Source organism: Pleurodeles waltl, chromosome 6 (genome assembly GCF_031143425.1).
Source record: "Pleurodeles waltl isolate 20211129_DDA chromosome 6, aPleWal1.hap1.20221129, whole genome shotgun sequence".
Classification (NCBI taxonomy): Eukaryota; Metazoa; Chordata; class Amphibia; order Caudata; family Salamandridae; genus Pleurodeles; species Pleurodeles waltl.
In genome coordinates this window covers 1,562,055,503-1,562,070,345 of record NC_090445.1, presented here as the reverse complement: position 1 = coordinate 1,562,070,345, position 14,843 = coordinate 1,562,055,503, and the positions used below count along the sequence as shown (strand labels likewise).

The following is a 14,843-nucleotide window of genomic DNA, read 5'->3' as shown; positions in this document are numbered from 1 at the left end:
AAATAAACAAACACTGACAAAGCCAACTGGTCTGACATATTTTTATAAGTCTTTTAGTTTCATCAATGCATGTCTTGTTTTGACATGGCTTTTGTAACACTTTATTGTTGTGGGAGCTACCAGGCCCTCAACATTGTAACAAACACTGGCAAAAACCCCCCAAAACGTTTTTGAACTCTAAAAGCACACGTTGCCACCAGTGGCATAACAAAGGCCCCGCAGCCGCCCTCCAGGGGGCCCCTTCAGCACAGCACCTGCCCTGAGTGAGTCTGGAGAGGGGGCTCCTCCATGTTTTTTGCAAAGGGGCACCCTCCAGTTTCGTTACGTCACTGATTGCCACTGTAGTTCCTGACATTGAACAAAACTACTTTGTGTGCCAATATGCTCCTTGTGGAAGAGCAGAATGCGATCACTCACAGTAAAGCCAGCCGAAAGAGAGAGAAATAGAAGTTTAATAAAAACAAAATGTCTTTGTTAACATCAGACCTAATTAGGGACCAAGACACACATGTAGGCAGCTTTTTGCATGTCGCAAACAGCGACTATCGCTGTTTGCGACGTGCAAAAAGCACATTGTGATGCACAAACCCAGTTTTGCAATTCAGTAACCTGGTTACTGAATCGCAAAACGGGTTTGCGACTCGCAATTAGGAAGGGGTGTTCCCTTCTTAATTGCGACTCGCAGTACAATGTAGGATTGTTTTGTGACAGCAAACGCGGGCGCAAACCAATCGCAGTTTGCACCCATTTCAAATGGGTGCTAACACTTTCGCAAAAGGGAAGGGGTCCCCAGGGGACCCCTTCCCCATTGTGAATGTCACTGTAAACATTTTTTCAGAGCAGGCAGTGGTCCTGCGGACCACTGCCTGCTCTGAAAAAATGAAACAAAAACGTTTCATTTTTCGTTTTTGTAATGCATCTCGTTTTCCTTTAAGGAAGCAGTCACAGACATGGTGGTCTGCTGTCTCCAGCAGGCCACCATCCCTGTGAGGGCCGCTATTCACAAGGGGGTCGCAAATTGCGACCCACCTCATGATTATTCACTAGGTGGGTATTTGCGAAGCCCTTGCGAATCACAGATGGTGCCAGGGACACCATCCTACATTCGGATTTGCGACTCGCAAATCTGAACCTACCTACATGTGGCCCCAAATTCTTAAAGAAAGTCACAAAAGTGCACCCATGGTATATGTCGTACCCCTATAAAATATTTGTGAACTGTATTTTAGCATGGGTAAATACGCATGTGTAGATTTGCTCATGTGAAAATCTATTGAGCATTTGCAAGTTCATTTTCCCTCCGGCCACTTTCTTCCCAACCCTGGAAGAAGCTCTAATTCTGCCACTGTCAGGAGTAAATGTCCAACCTTTCTTACTATGGGAAATATTAGAGAGAAGCTGGTGAAAATCTTTAAAACATGCAGGTTAGTAGGTTTGCAGACTCAAAGGCATTCCAGCCCTGGAACTATTGCTTACTGCTTCCTCCAACCCCAGTATGCAGATCTGCAGAAAGGTGGCAAAATAAAGAAATTGCTACAGTAGGGATTGAAACTGCAAGTATTCAAGCCCTACTATGGTAGTAGCCCTGGCATAATCATAGAGGCTATTATCAGAGCTCTTACATAATGAGATTGCTGCCATAATTTGTCGCCACACTACATGGCACCAAAGGGACAAGTAGATCTTTTTACAGGACAAGTAGATTTGAGAAGCAACCTGTCCCCTGGACAAGTAGATATTTTAATAAATTCCACACCCTTGAAGATACACTGTTCCCTGATTGCACTTTATTTCTGAATAAATCATAACGTTTGTTGGTTCCAGCTGCTCGTCCTGGACTTCACAGTTGGAGAAATACTCAACCCCCATCATCTGAATTATAATTAGGGCATCCGATTTTATGGTATTTCTTTTTGCGGCATTTCGGTCTGTATTTATCCAGATTTATTTTTTTGCTAATTTTTCTATATTTATCCACTTTTATTTTGTATTTACTGTATAAATGAAGCTGCAATTGGTATTTGTCCACACTTATTTAACTGATACATGAATCGTCGCTCTGGAATGTCTAAAAGGTTTCAGCAGTATACAGTGCAAGACAGTTATTTAAATACTCTTGCATTATAGAATAGCATAAATACCTGTAGATCCGCACTTAATTAAGCTTAATTAGGAAATCTATTGTCTTTGTTTTTCATCACCTCCCATTCTGTATCCCCACCGACCTAGCATTCATGATTGACAGTAGAGACAATCATCCAAAGAAAGCCTATTTTCCATATTTTTTCTGTATTTAAAAATAGACAGGATAATAAATAGTTTTCTGTCTGTATTGATCTGTAAAAATCAATAAGAACGGAAAACCAGGAGCCCTAATTATAAACTTGTACATCATCTGGATGCGCTCCACTCTTCAGTGCTGAGAAACACATTGCAAGAGATAGAACCTCTGCTGGAAGCTATTCTTTCTGAGACTGAGGACAATCTTGGGTTCCTGTAAAAACAGTGGCCTATGCATGAGGAGGACCTGGACTTCTCTGCAAGAAAAGGAGCTACCTCTGATCACCAGAAGCCCTTTAAAATCTCTATCTGATCTGCCTCAAGGAACCATGAATGTCCCAAAACCAGCAGATCCCAGCAGCCCAGATTCAGAAGGGGTGAAACAATTAAACACAGGCAACCATTTACTATGTGGTGTAACTGCAAAGATGCTTTCCTGCATCATTACTGGTGAGCCTTAACCATTCCCAACACACCAATATCCACCCACACATGTTGCTTCTGCTCAGAATGGACCTGGAAGTCGAGTGTTCACCCCACGCCCCCCCCATTCACTTGCAATCGGGCTCCATTTACTGGAACCAGTGGTCTTAATTTCTTATCCATCATTTTAGTACTTACACTTAAAAAGATATTATCATCTGAGCAGATGCTTAACGTAAGCTGCCACAGTCCCCGTGGCTTCCCCCCCCCCCCCCCCCCCGGGTTCTTTTTTTTTTTGGAGGGGGCTCCCTCAGACCTTAGGTCATGCCACTGTATGCCTAACAGAATGCATACACTGGCATGGAATAAGTAACATTAAAACACTTGGGAAAGCCACTTTTCTTTCCCAAGCAGAAACAAACAGAAAAGCGACACTGTTAATTTAACATTGTTGGCAAGAGGTACCTAATGTCCCTATGTCCATGGTAAGTGTGTAATACAGGCCCCTGCAGTTTGGGGGGGGGGCACAACTCTTCAGGGGGGCCCATTGAGCCAAAGACTATTAAATATCTGTGCGATCTGGGAGATTTTGTGGCCCTCATGACATTCTGCAGGGGCACCCATCAATTTTCGTTACTCCACTGCATCAAGGTTTGTCCCTTCCCCTAACATGCAATTACAAATGGCGGAGCCTTGTGGTCCAGTGAGTGCCTTTGCAACTGGAAAATCATAATCACAACTGGACACTTGGGATAACAGTTGCCTGATGTCTGGTAGATGAGATGGTGTCACCTTGGGTGCCAACCCACTATTACATCTACCCCCTGCAAAAAACTTTGTGACCACTTATGCCCTCCTCTGGTTTCTGAAGATGATCTGAGGTCTTTGAACTTGACTCTAGGCTCCTGGCACTCTAAGACTTCTCCATTAAAATAACTTGGGTATAACTCTTGTTTGGTGGGTTGGTTTTTGACTGAAGGGTTTGTTACCATTTTGTTTGGTGGAAACGTAGCAGGAAATTTAATGTCCAAGTTGACATTCGTTTCTGCCAAACACCAGTGATACAAAGGGCGTATCACTGGAAAGTGGACACTGGCCTTAGCCTATTGGGGGGACTTGATAGTGCCAGCTCTGTTCTGCAGAGAATCCTATCCTGATGGCCTTGAATAATTCTTGGATTGTTTTAAATACAGTTTTCCTTTAATGTGGGTGATGTGTGAGAGTCTATAACAGACATTTTGCAGAGAAATGTCTCACACAACATTTATAAAAAAGTTTCTTTTAGATCAAAACACAACCTCCCATATGGGAAATGGGAGCGTGTCACCAAAATTATTTGTTGTAAAATTAGTGAGCTGCTGCTGTGTTACAACACTGAAAAGCTAAGTCACTATCCCTGAATACTAGATGTAAGCACATTTAGAATGTAGACGAGTGTGCATGTGCACCGTCAGTGACCTGGCCAAAGAGGGCATGAAAGATCTGAAATTGGATCATAAATTCACAGCTGTTCCAAACAGGGCTCCTCAAAATACATTTGCCCCAGGGTCCCAAAATCCCTAAGATGTATCTGTGTGCAGTACCTGGTTTACTCAGTGTATGGTGTGTGTGCCTTGGAAGCTTACAGTATTGCTGCTGCCAAAGCTATGCCTTGTGTGTGTTAGTGAAGCTTGGCAAAAAAAAAAAAAAAAAAAAACACTGCTTCTTCCATGCTTTTTTAGACAGACATGACACAACCTAAGAACACATTAAATGGGTTAACATTAAGAGAGTGAACCCTTCCTGTTCTTTGCCATGCACTGCTGTAGCCAAGAGGTTGGGGGTGAACAAGTAAAGGAAATGTCATGGCATACGGCTGTGCAAAATAACACTGTAGCAAACACTGCAATGCGTCATTGGGTCACCAAAGACTTTATAGATTACATGTGTTCTTCTTACAATCAATGGCAATATATTCCATACATTATTTTCAACAACTGCATTTCCAGACCTTGTTTCAGTCATTCCCTAGGCTAATAGATGGGGAATGACAGGATACACTGGGGAGTGTGAGAATACAGGATGCTGTGAACAGCCATACATATTCATTATTGACAATGGAAAGACGGTGTACAGATCAATTACAGCACAGTAGGTACAAGTTTCCTTACCGAGTTGGTGCCAGTGGACCACTGGCCGAAATGTTCCATTTCTTCCACTATCTCATCGCATGCAACGTCCTTGAAGACAGGGAACCAGTACACATCTGGACAAGGCTAGAAAAGGAAGACAGTTCATTAAGGATGAAAGAAGGTTAAAAGGCAGGACACAGTCCTTCAATGAGGGCAAGGGGGGAAAGACAAAGGGCCTGATTTAGAGTTTGGCAGAGTGGGTTGCTCCATCACCAACATGACAGACATCCCGTCCTCTGTATTACAATTCCATTATAGCCTATGAAACTTGAACTACAGCGGACAGGATATATGTCACGCCTGTGACGGAGTAATCCCTCTGGTAAACACTAAACCAGGTACAAAGTATATCAATATCAGGGATCGAAGCAACATAAATGGGGGGAATATGATAAGGAACACACAGACTATCAGGACGGGAAAGGTAAGTGATCAAAGTGCAAACGAGCCAGCAGAGGGCAGGGGAAAGGGTGTGCAGGTTGAACTGTTCGTCAAGCTATCAAGCTCACTCCATTGAGTATTACAGGGGTTATAATAGAGGCATTTGCTCTCTAACTGGTCTGGGTTATCTACTTGCCAAGAGTGCTATTGCTATGTAATGGTGGTCTGCTACTGGCTCACATCTGCATAAATGGTTGAGGGCAATGGATAGATGCACCTCATTGGAGGAGGCCGTCTATCGAGCAAGGGGATGCCCGCATAAACATGTCCAAATCTGGGCCCTTTGGTTCAATTCAATAGTTCTATTTGAGCAGTCCCTGGATTAATGTGTGCTGGTGATTTTTCTCTCTTTGACTCTATTGTCCGTGATATGATTATACTTTTTACTGTTTTGTTAGGAATACTTGCCTATTCTTGATCTCCTCGTGGTGTTTCATAGTCTGGGCCTACAGTTTACAACAAATGCTAATAAAATGTTTCAAAGAATGCAGACCATCAGAATAGCGAAGTTTAATCATGGTGGAGGAGTTGAAAGGAGTTCAGGACATCAACCTGTGGAACTTGTATTTCACTGGCATTTCACTGTTGAGCAGCATGAATCTCTTCTGGATCCACATGCTGTGCATTATTCTTCCATTTAGTGGTTAGGTCCAGAAATTGTCACTACTTTTGCCTTTTTATCCTCTTGGGTATCGGACCAAAGTAGGGAAAATTGAGTCTTCCTATAACATCACCATTTTTTAATGAACTGAATTATTTTTAGATCAACAAATCTTCCAATTCTTAATCAGCAGTGTTTTTGTTTTAATTCATGCTCGACAGATATTCACAGGTCAAAGCCCCAGAAAGCAGTGGCTACAAACAAAGAATTACGTACTGCATGTCAGGAAAATCAGACAGAATCTCATTGTGAAACTGTAAATGATGTTCCTGAGTTCGCTATGTGTCGATCAAAATGTCTGGCCAGGGCCACAGAAGTCCCCTATTTGATGACAACAGTGCACTGAAAACCAAGGTGGTTCTGGAGACAAAGACTTCAAGGGCTCTAGAGATATGTCTCTGTGCTCTTCATTTTAGGAGCTAGGTCAAGTGTCTAGGTTAAGTATCTGCTGCCCCATCCCATTTGTGTAAGGCAGCTAGGAGGGAAAACACTGTGAATTTTCAAAGAGAAGAAAAATGTGGCTCTTTTGGCAACATTTTCCCTTACTTTGTGTTCTTTTCCAAACAATAATTTCTAATGCGGTGAACTCCAAAACATACCACTGGCTGAGGAACAAAAAGTACATGCACATTAGCGCTCAACAGCCAGTGGCAATTTTTCCCATAGAGACACTAAGGGGCTCATTATGAACTCGGCGGTTCAGACCGCCATGCCGGCGGTGGTGGAAAAGACCGCCACATGCATGGCGGTCTGAACCACCATATTATAAACACAGGGAGGGCCGTGCCTGTGGCGGCCCTCTGCCACCGCCAGGCTACTGCCCCAGGGAAAGGCTGGCGGAAGGGGTTCTCCGGGGCCCCTCTGGGGCCCCCTGCACTTGGCATGGGCAGTGCAGGGGCCCCCGTGCAGTGTCCCGTTGCGCAGGTCACTGCCTGATTTACGGGCAGTGTTCTGCGGAACAGGTGCTGCTGTCAGCCGTCAGCAATGTCCCGGCCCTGCATTCTGCCCAGCAGAATGTTCGTAATGCGGCCTGCGGTGTCTCAAGGGGGCTGGCAGTCTATGAAAAGATCGCCAGCATGAACATGGCGGGGTTTCCCACCATGTTCATAATGAGCCCTTAGGACTGTTCTTCAGGAGAAACTGACAGCCGTAGCCTCCCAGTGTGTGCATGGGAACCCAGCTGCAAGAACCCAGACAACCTGCACTCCCATCATCTAGCTCTTGCATCCCTACATCCCCTCATCATTTCCTCTACCAATGAAACATGTTTTCTCACTTGGTCCTAGATGATCTTAGTGGGATTTTACAATTTATCCCGATCCTTTTTACATTCTAACTAACATTTGTCTTAACTATGGAAGCCGTCTCTAAAATGTGTGTTAACAGGTTATGTTCAAACTTATGGGAGCAGAGTATTTTAGGAAATTATGGCCTTTTTGTCAACTTTTGAACACTTCTGGTAGGCTGAGATCAACAAGATTAATATTGTTTGACTTTTTCAAAACTGTTAGGGTGGAGGTTTATTAATACTTAGAATTATTGAAATATTTTAAAACTGATAAGCCTCGACTTTAATTCTTCTTATTTGAATTTGGTCAAGTACATTACAAAGTTAGGTTAGCAGAAGTTGTATATTGAACTACTGGCACTGATGTGGCCCTAGAGGATTTGCTTTTTATTGTCCTTGACATTCTACAAAATGGAGAGGAAGGAGTTTTCTGGATCACATTAGACAGATTTCGGGATCTTACTGGGAGCTTGCGCATGACCAGTCACAACTCCTCTCTCCTTCAAGACAGACTTTAAATCTCACAAGGAAAAATAGGCTATGGTGGACACGGTCCATTAGAGGGTAATGAGCAAAGTAAAGAGTAGGACATGAAGAGAACGGTAGGGTCTATTAAGGATGTATATGAAAGAAAGGAAGTCAGCTATAACAGAAAAACAAGTCCAACATGGGGTGCAAGGTAGAAAGGAAAGGGAGGCAAAATTGGAAAGAAGAAGGGTAAGGAGAGCAGTGTGGCATGAAAGCCGGAGCTGTGTACACTGGAGATGATTATATTAAATAGAAGAACATAGGAGCTATGGGAGTGGGTGGGTGGAAACAAGAGCTCAGCTCTGAGTCTCAGGCACTGTCAGCAAGTTCCTAGTCCCTTCTTGATCTGATCATTGTATACATTTATTTTACCGAATACCACTACAAAAAAGATAAATATGTTTGAAGCAGTGATTGGAGTAAAATTACCATTTCCACGAGCTTTCCTTTCAGGGCTGCAGTATAGTTTTCATGGATGTATTTCTCTTTCCAGTCCTGCATTTGGGGAAAGGGGACAGATAACATTGTTAATAAGTTCCCTATAACTGGAGTCTGTTGAAAATACTTCAACTTATAATAATAACAATAACAACAGCAACAATAATAATAATAATGAAAATAATAATAAGTGGAACATCCCCCTCTTGCGGTGATTCCACCTCAGGCGTCTACGGTCCCTCAGATCACTCAGTTTTAGAGAACGTGATGTAAAAATGCTATATGTAATACAATATGATTTATAACTCCTCCCAGGAATTTCCCTACAAAAACATACACAGAAACACAGACATATCAGATTTCCCAATACACTGGTTATACAGAAAGAAACTGGGGCTGATGGCGACTCAATGACATACCAGATACCTGAAGTCTCATGGACCTTCAGAAGCATGGGCCCTTATAAAAACCTACTGATTGTTCTCTTGTCATGCTAACACAGACCTAGACACAAATCTTGGTCCTAGTGCAACATGCATGTAGTTCCTCAAAGGACACACTCACTCCTAATGAATGCAGCACCCAGCCCTCTTCCCCCGGCTCTGTGTAGCATCTGGAGGCCTTCATCACTTTGGAAAACTGAAGGATGACTGCAAAATTTTAAAACCTTGTGAAAATCACAACTAATAAAAGGATCAAAGGTTTCATGCGGGTACTAGAACCAATGTGTTGAAATGGTGAGCTGGAGAACTCAATATATAGTAAAAATATAAATGGGGTAACATATATTTGTTTTTGCTTAATTTCATCACAGTGAACACCCATCCTCATTGCAATATATTATCGCTAAGTCTGCCCTCGTTTGGTTCACTGTATGTACACTATGTCTGCATGGGGATTTCTCTGGTAAAGAATCAGTTTGCTGTGTGAGCAGACTCAGTGCCCAGTAACAGTATGGTGAACTAGTTAGTCAGTCACAAAATGCATGCATGTCCCATCTGCCATATTAGAAGTGCATGGCATCCTAGGTCACTTGTGATAGGGCGGATTGGATTTCCGTCAAGTTTGTGATGGAGTGCCCATCTGCAAAACTTTAAGTCAGGCCCCTGGTTTTGCAACAAGACATGGCTGCTTCGTTGAGTTTTTGGACATCACCTGGTGAGCCAATTGGGTTTAGGCAGAAAAGCTGACTGGGACTCACCATGCTTCACACGTGTCAGCTTATATTAGATGGAAGCTTGGGCAGAAATGGGTTCCCAGAGAAAAAGAGCAAGCTTGTAAATCATTAGATGTAATCCTTCAGGTGGTTCTGTATGTGATTCATGGTGCACTAAGGGCAATAACATTGTAATTAGTGTGAGAGAAAGTGATGTGTACATTTGCTGATGGATGAGCTGCCTGCAGTAACTCAACAACAACTAGAGGTTGTGTCTGTCAAGTAACAGAATGAATTTCTTCTGAGGCTGAAAGTGCTTCCAGGGTGATGGTGAGGCAACTCTAACAGCACATTCCATAAAGAGTTGCTTGGAGGAGAAGCCGCCAGTTATGGCAAGAGTTGGATCCTTTATAAAATAGCCTTACAAAGTAGTCAGTTTGTGGTGGGCACTGGCACTTATTTTAGAGATCCAGGTCTCTATAGTCTCACCTGTGCACACTGCAGAAAACTTTCCAGGACCCCGCCTGGCTGCAAGTCCCTGCCAATACCCCAGGCATTCACAGTACAATGCTAGCTCACTCTGTCAGGGATGGCTGGTGACACAGGAGTGACAAGAAACCGGCCCAGTGACTACTTCCTATTTCTTTCTTGGAGGCAAATAGTGTGGGCCATACTTTCTGCAGCCAACATCACAATGGTTAGTTTGGCTGCTGCTGGGACGGCTCACCTGGGTCATGTTGAGGACAAGCGCGCTACAGTTTCAGTACAACAAATGCCATGGAGCCCATTCAGTGACTGACAGCCAACCACCAGTATTATACAGCCATCCAAATGCCTGCTCGCACCCAACCTCAGCACCCGGCTTCTCCTTTCTGGCTCAGACCATCACCGTTGAACTTTAGAATTTTGAGACTGAGAGCCCTAGATCCGTCCCACCTAGAACCATAAGCCAAACACCAGCCATGCAAGTCTAAACATATTCTTGGAAGTAGAGTAAAATCGATGGAAGGTGATCTCCTTGTTAACGTCAGTGACTGCCCATGCCATTAATGCAAGCACAGCAACTAACCCCATCTCTACACATGACCCCCTCTCTGCACTCCATCTTCCACTACCCAACATTTCTCACAAGCAGCCTTGTCACTGAGACGGTGGCCTGACTACACAGTCAACTCTTTGAGGAGTTTAAGGCCCATGGAATTAAAGAGAAAAAGCTTTTACCTAGGCCACTTCGAAGAGAAGCACTCAGCAGACGCCTGGAGAGGTTGAGCAGGATGCTGAAGAGTCACTGGCAAGTTGGCTCGGCTTAGTATTCGCCAAGAAACACATGCAGCGAAGCTGGACAGACTTGAGGTTATTATGAAGCCAGTTTGGTCCAATCTTTCTTATGTGCATATTGTTTGTGCACCATTATCCCAGCACCCCTGCAAGCATCAGCTCTCCAGCCTGATACTCTGCATGGCTGTAGTCATTTCATGATGTGTTTGTGGGCATGTGGGAGCAGCCTGTGTCATTTGTCACCTCTGTTTTCTGGGCCTGGTGTCACTGGACTTCCTTGTTTGCCCTACTTAGCATCGCAACTCGCCTTATGCTGTGATGGTTAAGTTGCACCTTTGTTTTGTGGCTAACATCCAAGCATACTGGGACATGCACGACCATATTTATAATGCCAAAAGACAAGCTACAAGTCCCAGCATGCCTGGTGCTGTCAGTTAAAAACAAAAAGAATAGCTAAACATCACCCTCTTGATTTGGAACCAGTCACCAACAATTTGTTAGCCCAACTGGGAGTAAAAAAACAAACACAGAACAGCATTACTGCAGTAAAAATGGCAAGGTGTGCTGCTACATACAACTTGTGGTGATGAAATGAACAGCTATGAATGGACAGTATCTTTATCGGAAGAGGTAGAACATTTTTGCCTCACTGATGAGATACACCATGCTGAACGAAGCGTGTCTTGCTTTTCTCATTACAGTACTGTAGCATTATCAGAAGCCTTTACATGAACAGAAGGTGGCATGGAAAGGGATTTCCTGTTTGGATAAGCATGTGTGGAAAAGTGTTGTTACCTGTTGGACTCTTCCATGTCGTATGACAGAAAAGATAAATCCTGTCTGTTCTTTATTTATTGTGTACTTGCTACTGAGATCAATCTTTCAGGTCAAGGTGATTTGAGAACGGTGGCACAAAATGATTTTGATTAAGTGACAGGGAACTGTTCTCAGATAACAGAAGTGATAAACCGAGCAGAATAACGAATAATGTGTCTAAATGGGAGCAGCAGTTTCCCATTATTTTCAGATTAAAATCCCCCCACTTGTAAGTAAACATTTGAGAAAGCCAATTAGGGATTCTTCATACCCAGGTGAGTAATGAACTGGAAGAATATGTATTGTAATTGATAACTGGGACAGTCGGAGAATGTAGGCAAATGCAATTAAGGAGTATTTGTTAAAAACCGGAGGTGCTTGAAATTTTGTCGACGTATTAGCCTGAATGATGGTCTTATTGATTTGCAAGTTCTACTTGGAATATGGTTCTGGCGTGAATAAGATATATTTTTTAAGTGCGTACAGAAGCAGTTTTTGCTCCAGTCATTCTCTGGTGGGCATACCCTCAGGAGAACACTGGCACAGACCAAGAATAGAATAGTACCTATCTCATGAATATTCATTATTGAAATCTTGAACACATAACTGGATTTGGCCCTTGTAGACCATTGGCATCTACATGTGTTTTCGAAAACACCTCTGAGGGATTATGCTGAGCTATCATGTATCATGTTACAGGTTTCCATTACATCTATCCACTGTTTTCATACATGCAGACTGAGGTCTTTGTGCACTTAATCATAAGATCTATGAATCAGACATTATACCATCTTGGTAGCACTGCTGTACTTACTCATATCTATCTTGCTGCAGTATTGTGTCCCCATTCTCTGTTTGAGAAGGTGTCTGAAATGCTGAGCGTGAAAGATGAGAAAACATGGGTGTGGTTTGAGTGGAAAACTGTAGGTAATTACAGGTGCTGAGAGGATGACGTTCTGACTGCAGCCATGTACCAGATGGTGTGCCCAAGGGTGTAACATGTAAATAAAGAATATATCATCCTCTACCTGACATGTTCATGTTTCATTCTCGAATAACCTCCCTCAAGACTCAAAACGTACCCTTTTGGAGACAAGACCTCCACAGTACTCTAGGAGAAGGCTCATCAGCAATTCATAGAGTGCTAGCACAACTGTCTTTTTTCTGCTGGTTAAACATGCCCATATGCACCAAAATTCACTAACTCTTTGCATCGCCATATCACTTGTTTGGTAACAATTAGGTACTTGGTTAGGCTATCTCTTAGACCAGTCTCCTATGTAATTCTCTCTACCCCATTTTGTACTGCTCTCCAGGGTTTTTCTACCATGAATGAAGGTCTCTGCATCGAGCTACTACCTCTGATTACTGATGGCATTGTCTTACATCAGTCTTCAGAGTTTCCTTTCAATTCTCTTGCGTTTCTTTTTAATCTGCAAGTAAATCATTTCAAGTTGAAACTGGACTGTGCAATGCACAGGCCGTCTCCCTCAGCACCATCTTCAAGAAGGTGACCTTGCAGAGTTCCTTGCTGCTATTTAGTCTTTGGCACTGTCACTCTAGGCCACAACAGGAGAGGGAGGGTGTGTGCAGCGACATCCTAGGAAAACATTTAGGCACCTGCTCTTTTTTTCTTTTTACAAATTAAGTGAGGCCCCTTCACAAGTCCGATCCACTTCAAAAAGTACCCCAGAGTATCATATCTAGCCACTCCACATTGCAAAGGATCCCCATGGCACTCTATTTTACCCAGCAACATCACCGAAAACTAACCTAACTCAAATCATACTGGTCATCATATAAAATACTATAGTACACCACAGTCTACTTCCGACCATACTGCAGAGCACTGCAGCATGCGACAATACCAATGGATGTGATCCCATTCCTCCACAAAGAACGTACACATTAGCTGTTGTGGGCATTAATCATTTGGGGACACAGTGATTAAATAAGTACCATTTACTTCAAGTGAGACTGCGCTTTTCCAGACAGCTGGTAATGCAGAGGTACACACGTGCTGCAAGGTCGCACTGATTGGTCACTCAGTCAATAACATGCAGGGGGCGAGGTCACAGTGTAGGTGAAAAGATAATAAGTGCAATGGGCATGTCTCACTGCAGTGCTTGAGCCCCGCAGTGGAAGACATCACTAGACCAGCCTTTGGAACCACAAATACTACCCTACTATTGAGAGGAGAGGACAAACACACTCAACATCAACACCTTGCAAGATTGTTAAGACGGCCATCATGGAATTTGAAGACACCAATAAGTACAGCACATACCAGTGACAATCCAAGTAATTCCAATCTCTGCACACTTGCCCAGGCTAGAAGTCAAGACCCCCTAACATAAACCCGGAGATTTTGAAGAGTTAGCTCACAACTAGAATCTAGGAGTCAGAGAAAGGGGCAAAACAAAAATGATAGCAACATCCCACAGCCACTAGCAAAGCCTAAATCGAAAGGAGAGTGATAGTAAGTGCTGAAGTTACAGTGACAATCACGAACCACCTCAGAAAGCACAATGGAAATAGTAGTACGAGCCCCTACAGTCCTGAGCCCAGATCCCCATTGGCTAGGTGATGAACTCCAAAGAGCGAAAACAGTGCATGCTCTGCTGCAGAAACATGCTACAGAAAAAACTATACATCAAGCACCATACAAAGCACAAATGCCGCCAGTGTATTGAAAGATAAACCTGCATTCTATAAAAACATGTATGTTATTGGCAGCAATTTTTTGTGAACCATAGATCACCACTTTCACAAAACTAAAGCCTATAATGCAATAAGGTGTAACAGAAAAAGCATTATTGAAAATTCATGGCCTCTTAAGATAAGGTAACTTCTGTGCAATCTTGGCTCTCAATTGTGTTATTTTGGGCAAAACACTCCACAGAATGTACTTGTTTGCAAGTGGGTTGGGATTTCGACTACTACTGAAACAACAGTGAGAACCGTCTGGACAACGTCCAGAAACGTTAGATAAACAAATATTTCCTTTCACAGCTACTGCCTAATCACTAAAGAAATGCAATAGCCCCAACTTCACGGTTTGTGATTAAAGTTCTGTGTGTACATTACCGCTGGATTGCTGAAGATCTGCCAAAGGTCGTTGTGCAAGTGATTTGTCTGATAATTCTCCAAGGAGAGAATGTGGCCAAAATCTTCTCTATTCGTCACAAACATGAAGACACCCTGCAAAAATAAAGGAAGAGTAGGTGCATTAATATCTTAAGAGGAACCCAAGAGTGGAAATAAAGTACCAGCTGATGGGCCGTTACAAGGAGGGACTTCATGGTAGCCTCATAAAGGGGAACTTTGTGGTTTATTCAATCAAAGACATATCAGGACCTCTGT

At 43.1% G+C, this 14,843-nt stretch overlaps 1 protein-coding gene across 1 annotated transcript in view; it reads right to left on the bottom strand.

The window, feature by feature from the left end:
* Positions 1-14,843, bottom strand: part of PLOD1 (procollagen-lysine,2-oxoglutarate 5-dioxygenase 1) — a 42,409-nt gene that overhangs the window by 6,974 nt on the left and 20,592 nt on the right. The window contains exons 14-16 of the mRNA XM_069241258.1: positions 14,568-14,681; positions 8,222-8,287; positions 4,854-4,958 (exon numbers count right to left, since the gene is read on the bottom strand). Of these exons, the coding sequence (XP_069097359.1) occupies positions 4,854-4,958; positions 8,222-8,287; positions 14,568-14,681 (285 nt within the window). The remainder of the gene's footprint in view (positions 1-4,853; positions 4,959-8,221; positions 8,288-14,567; positions 14,682-14,843) is intronic.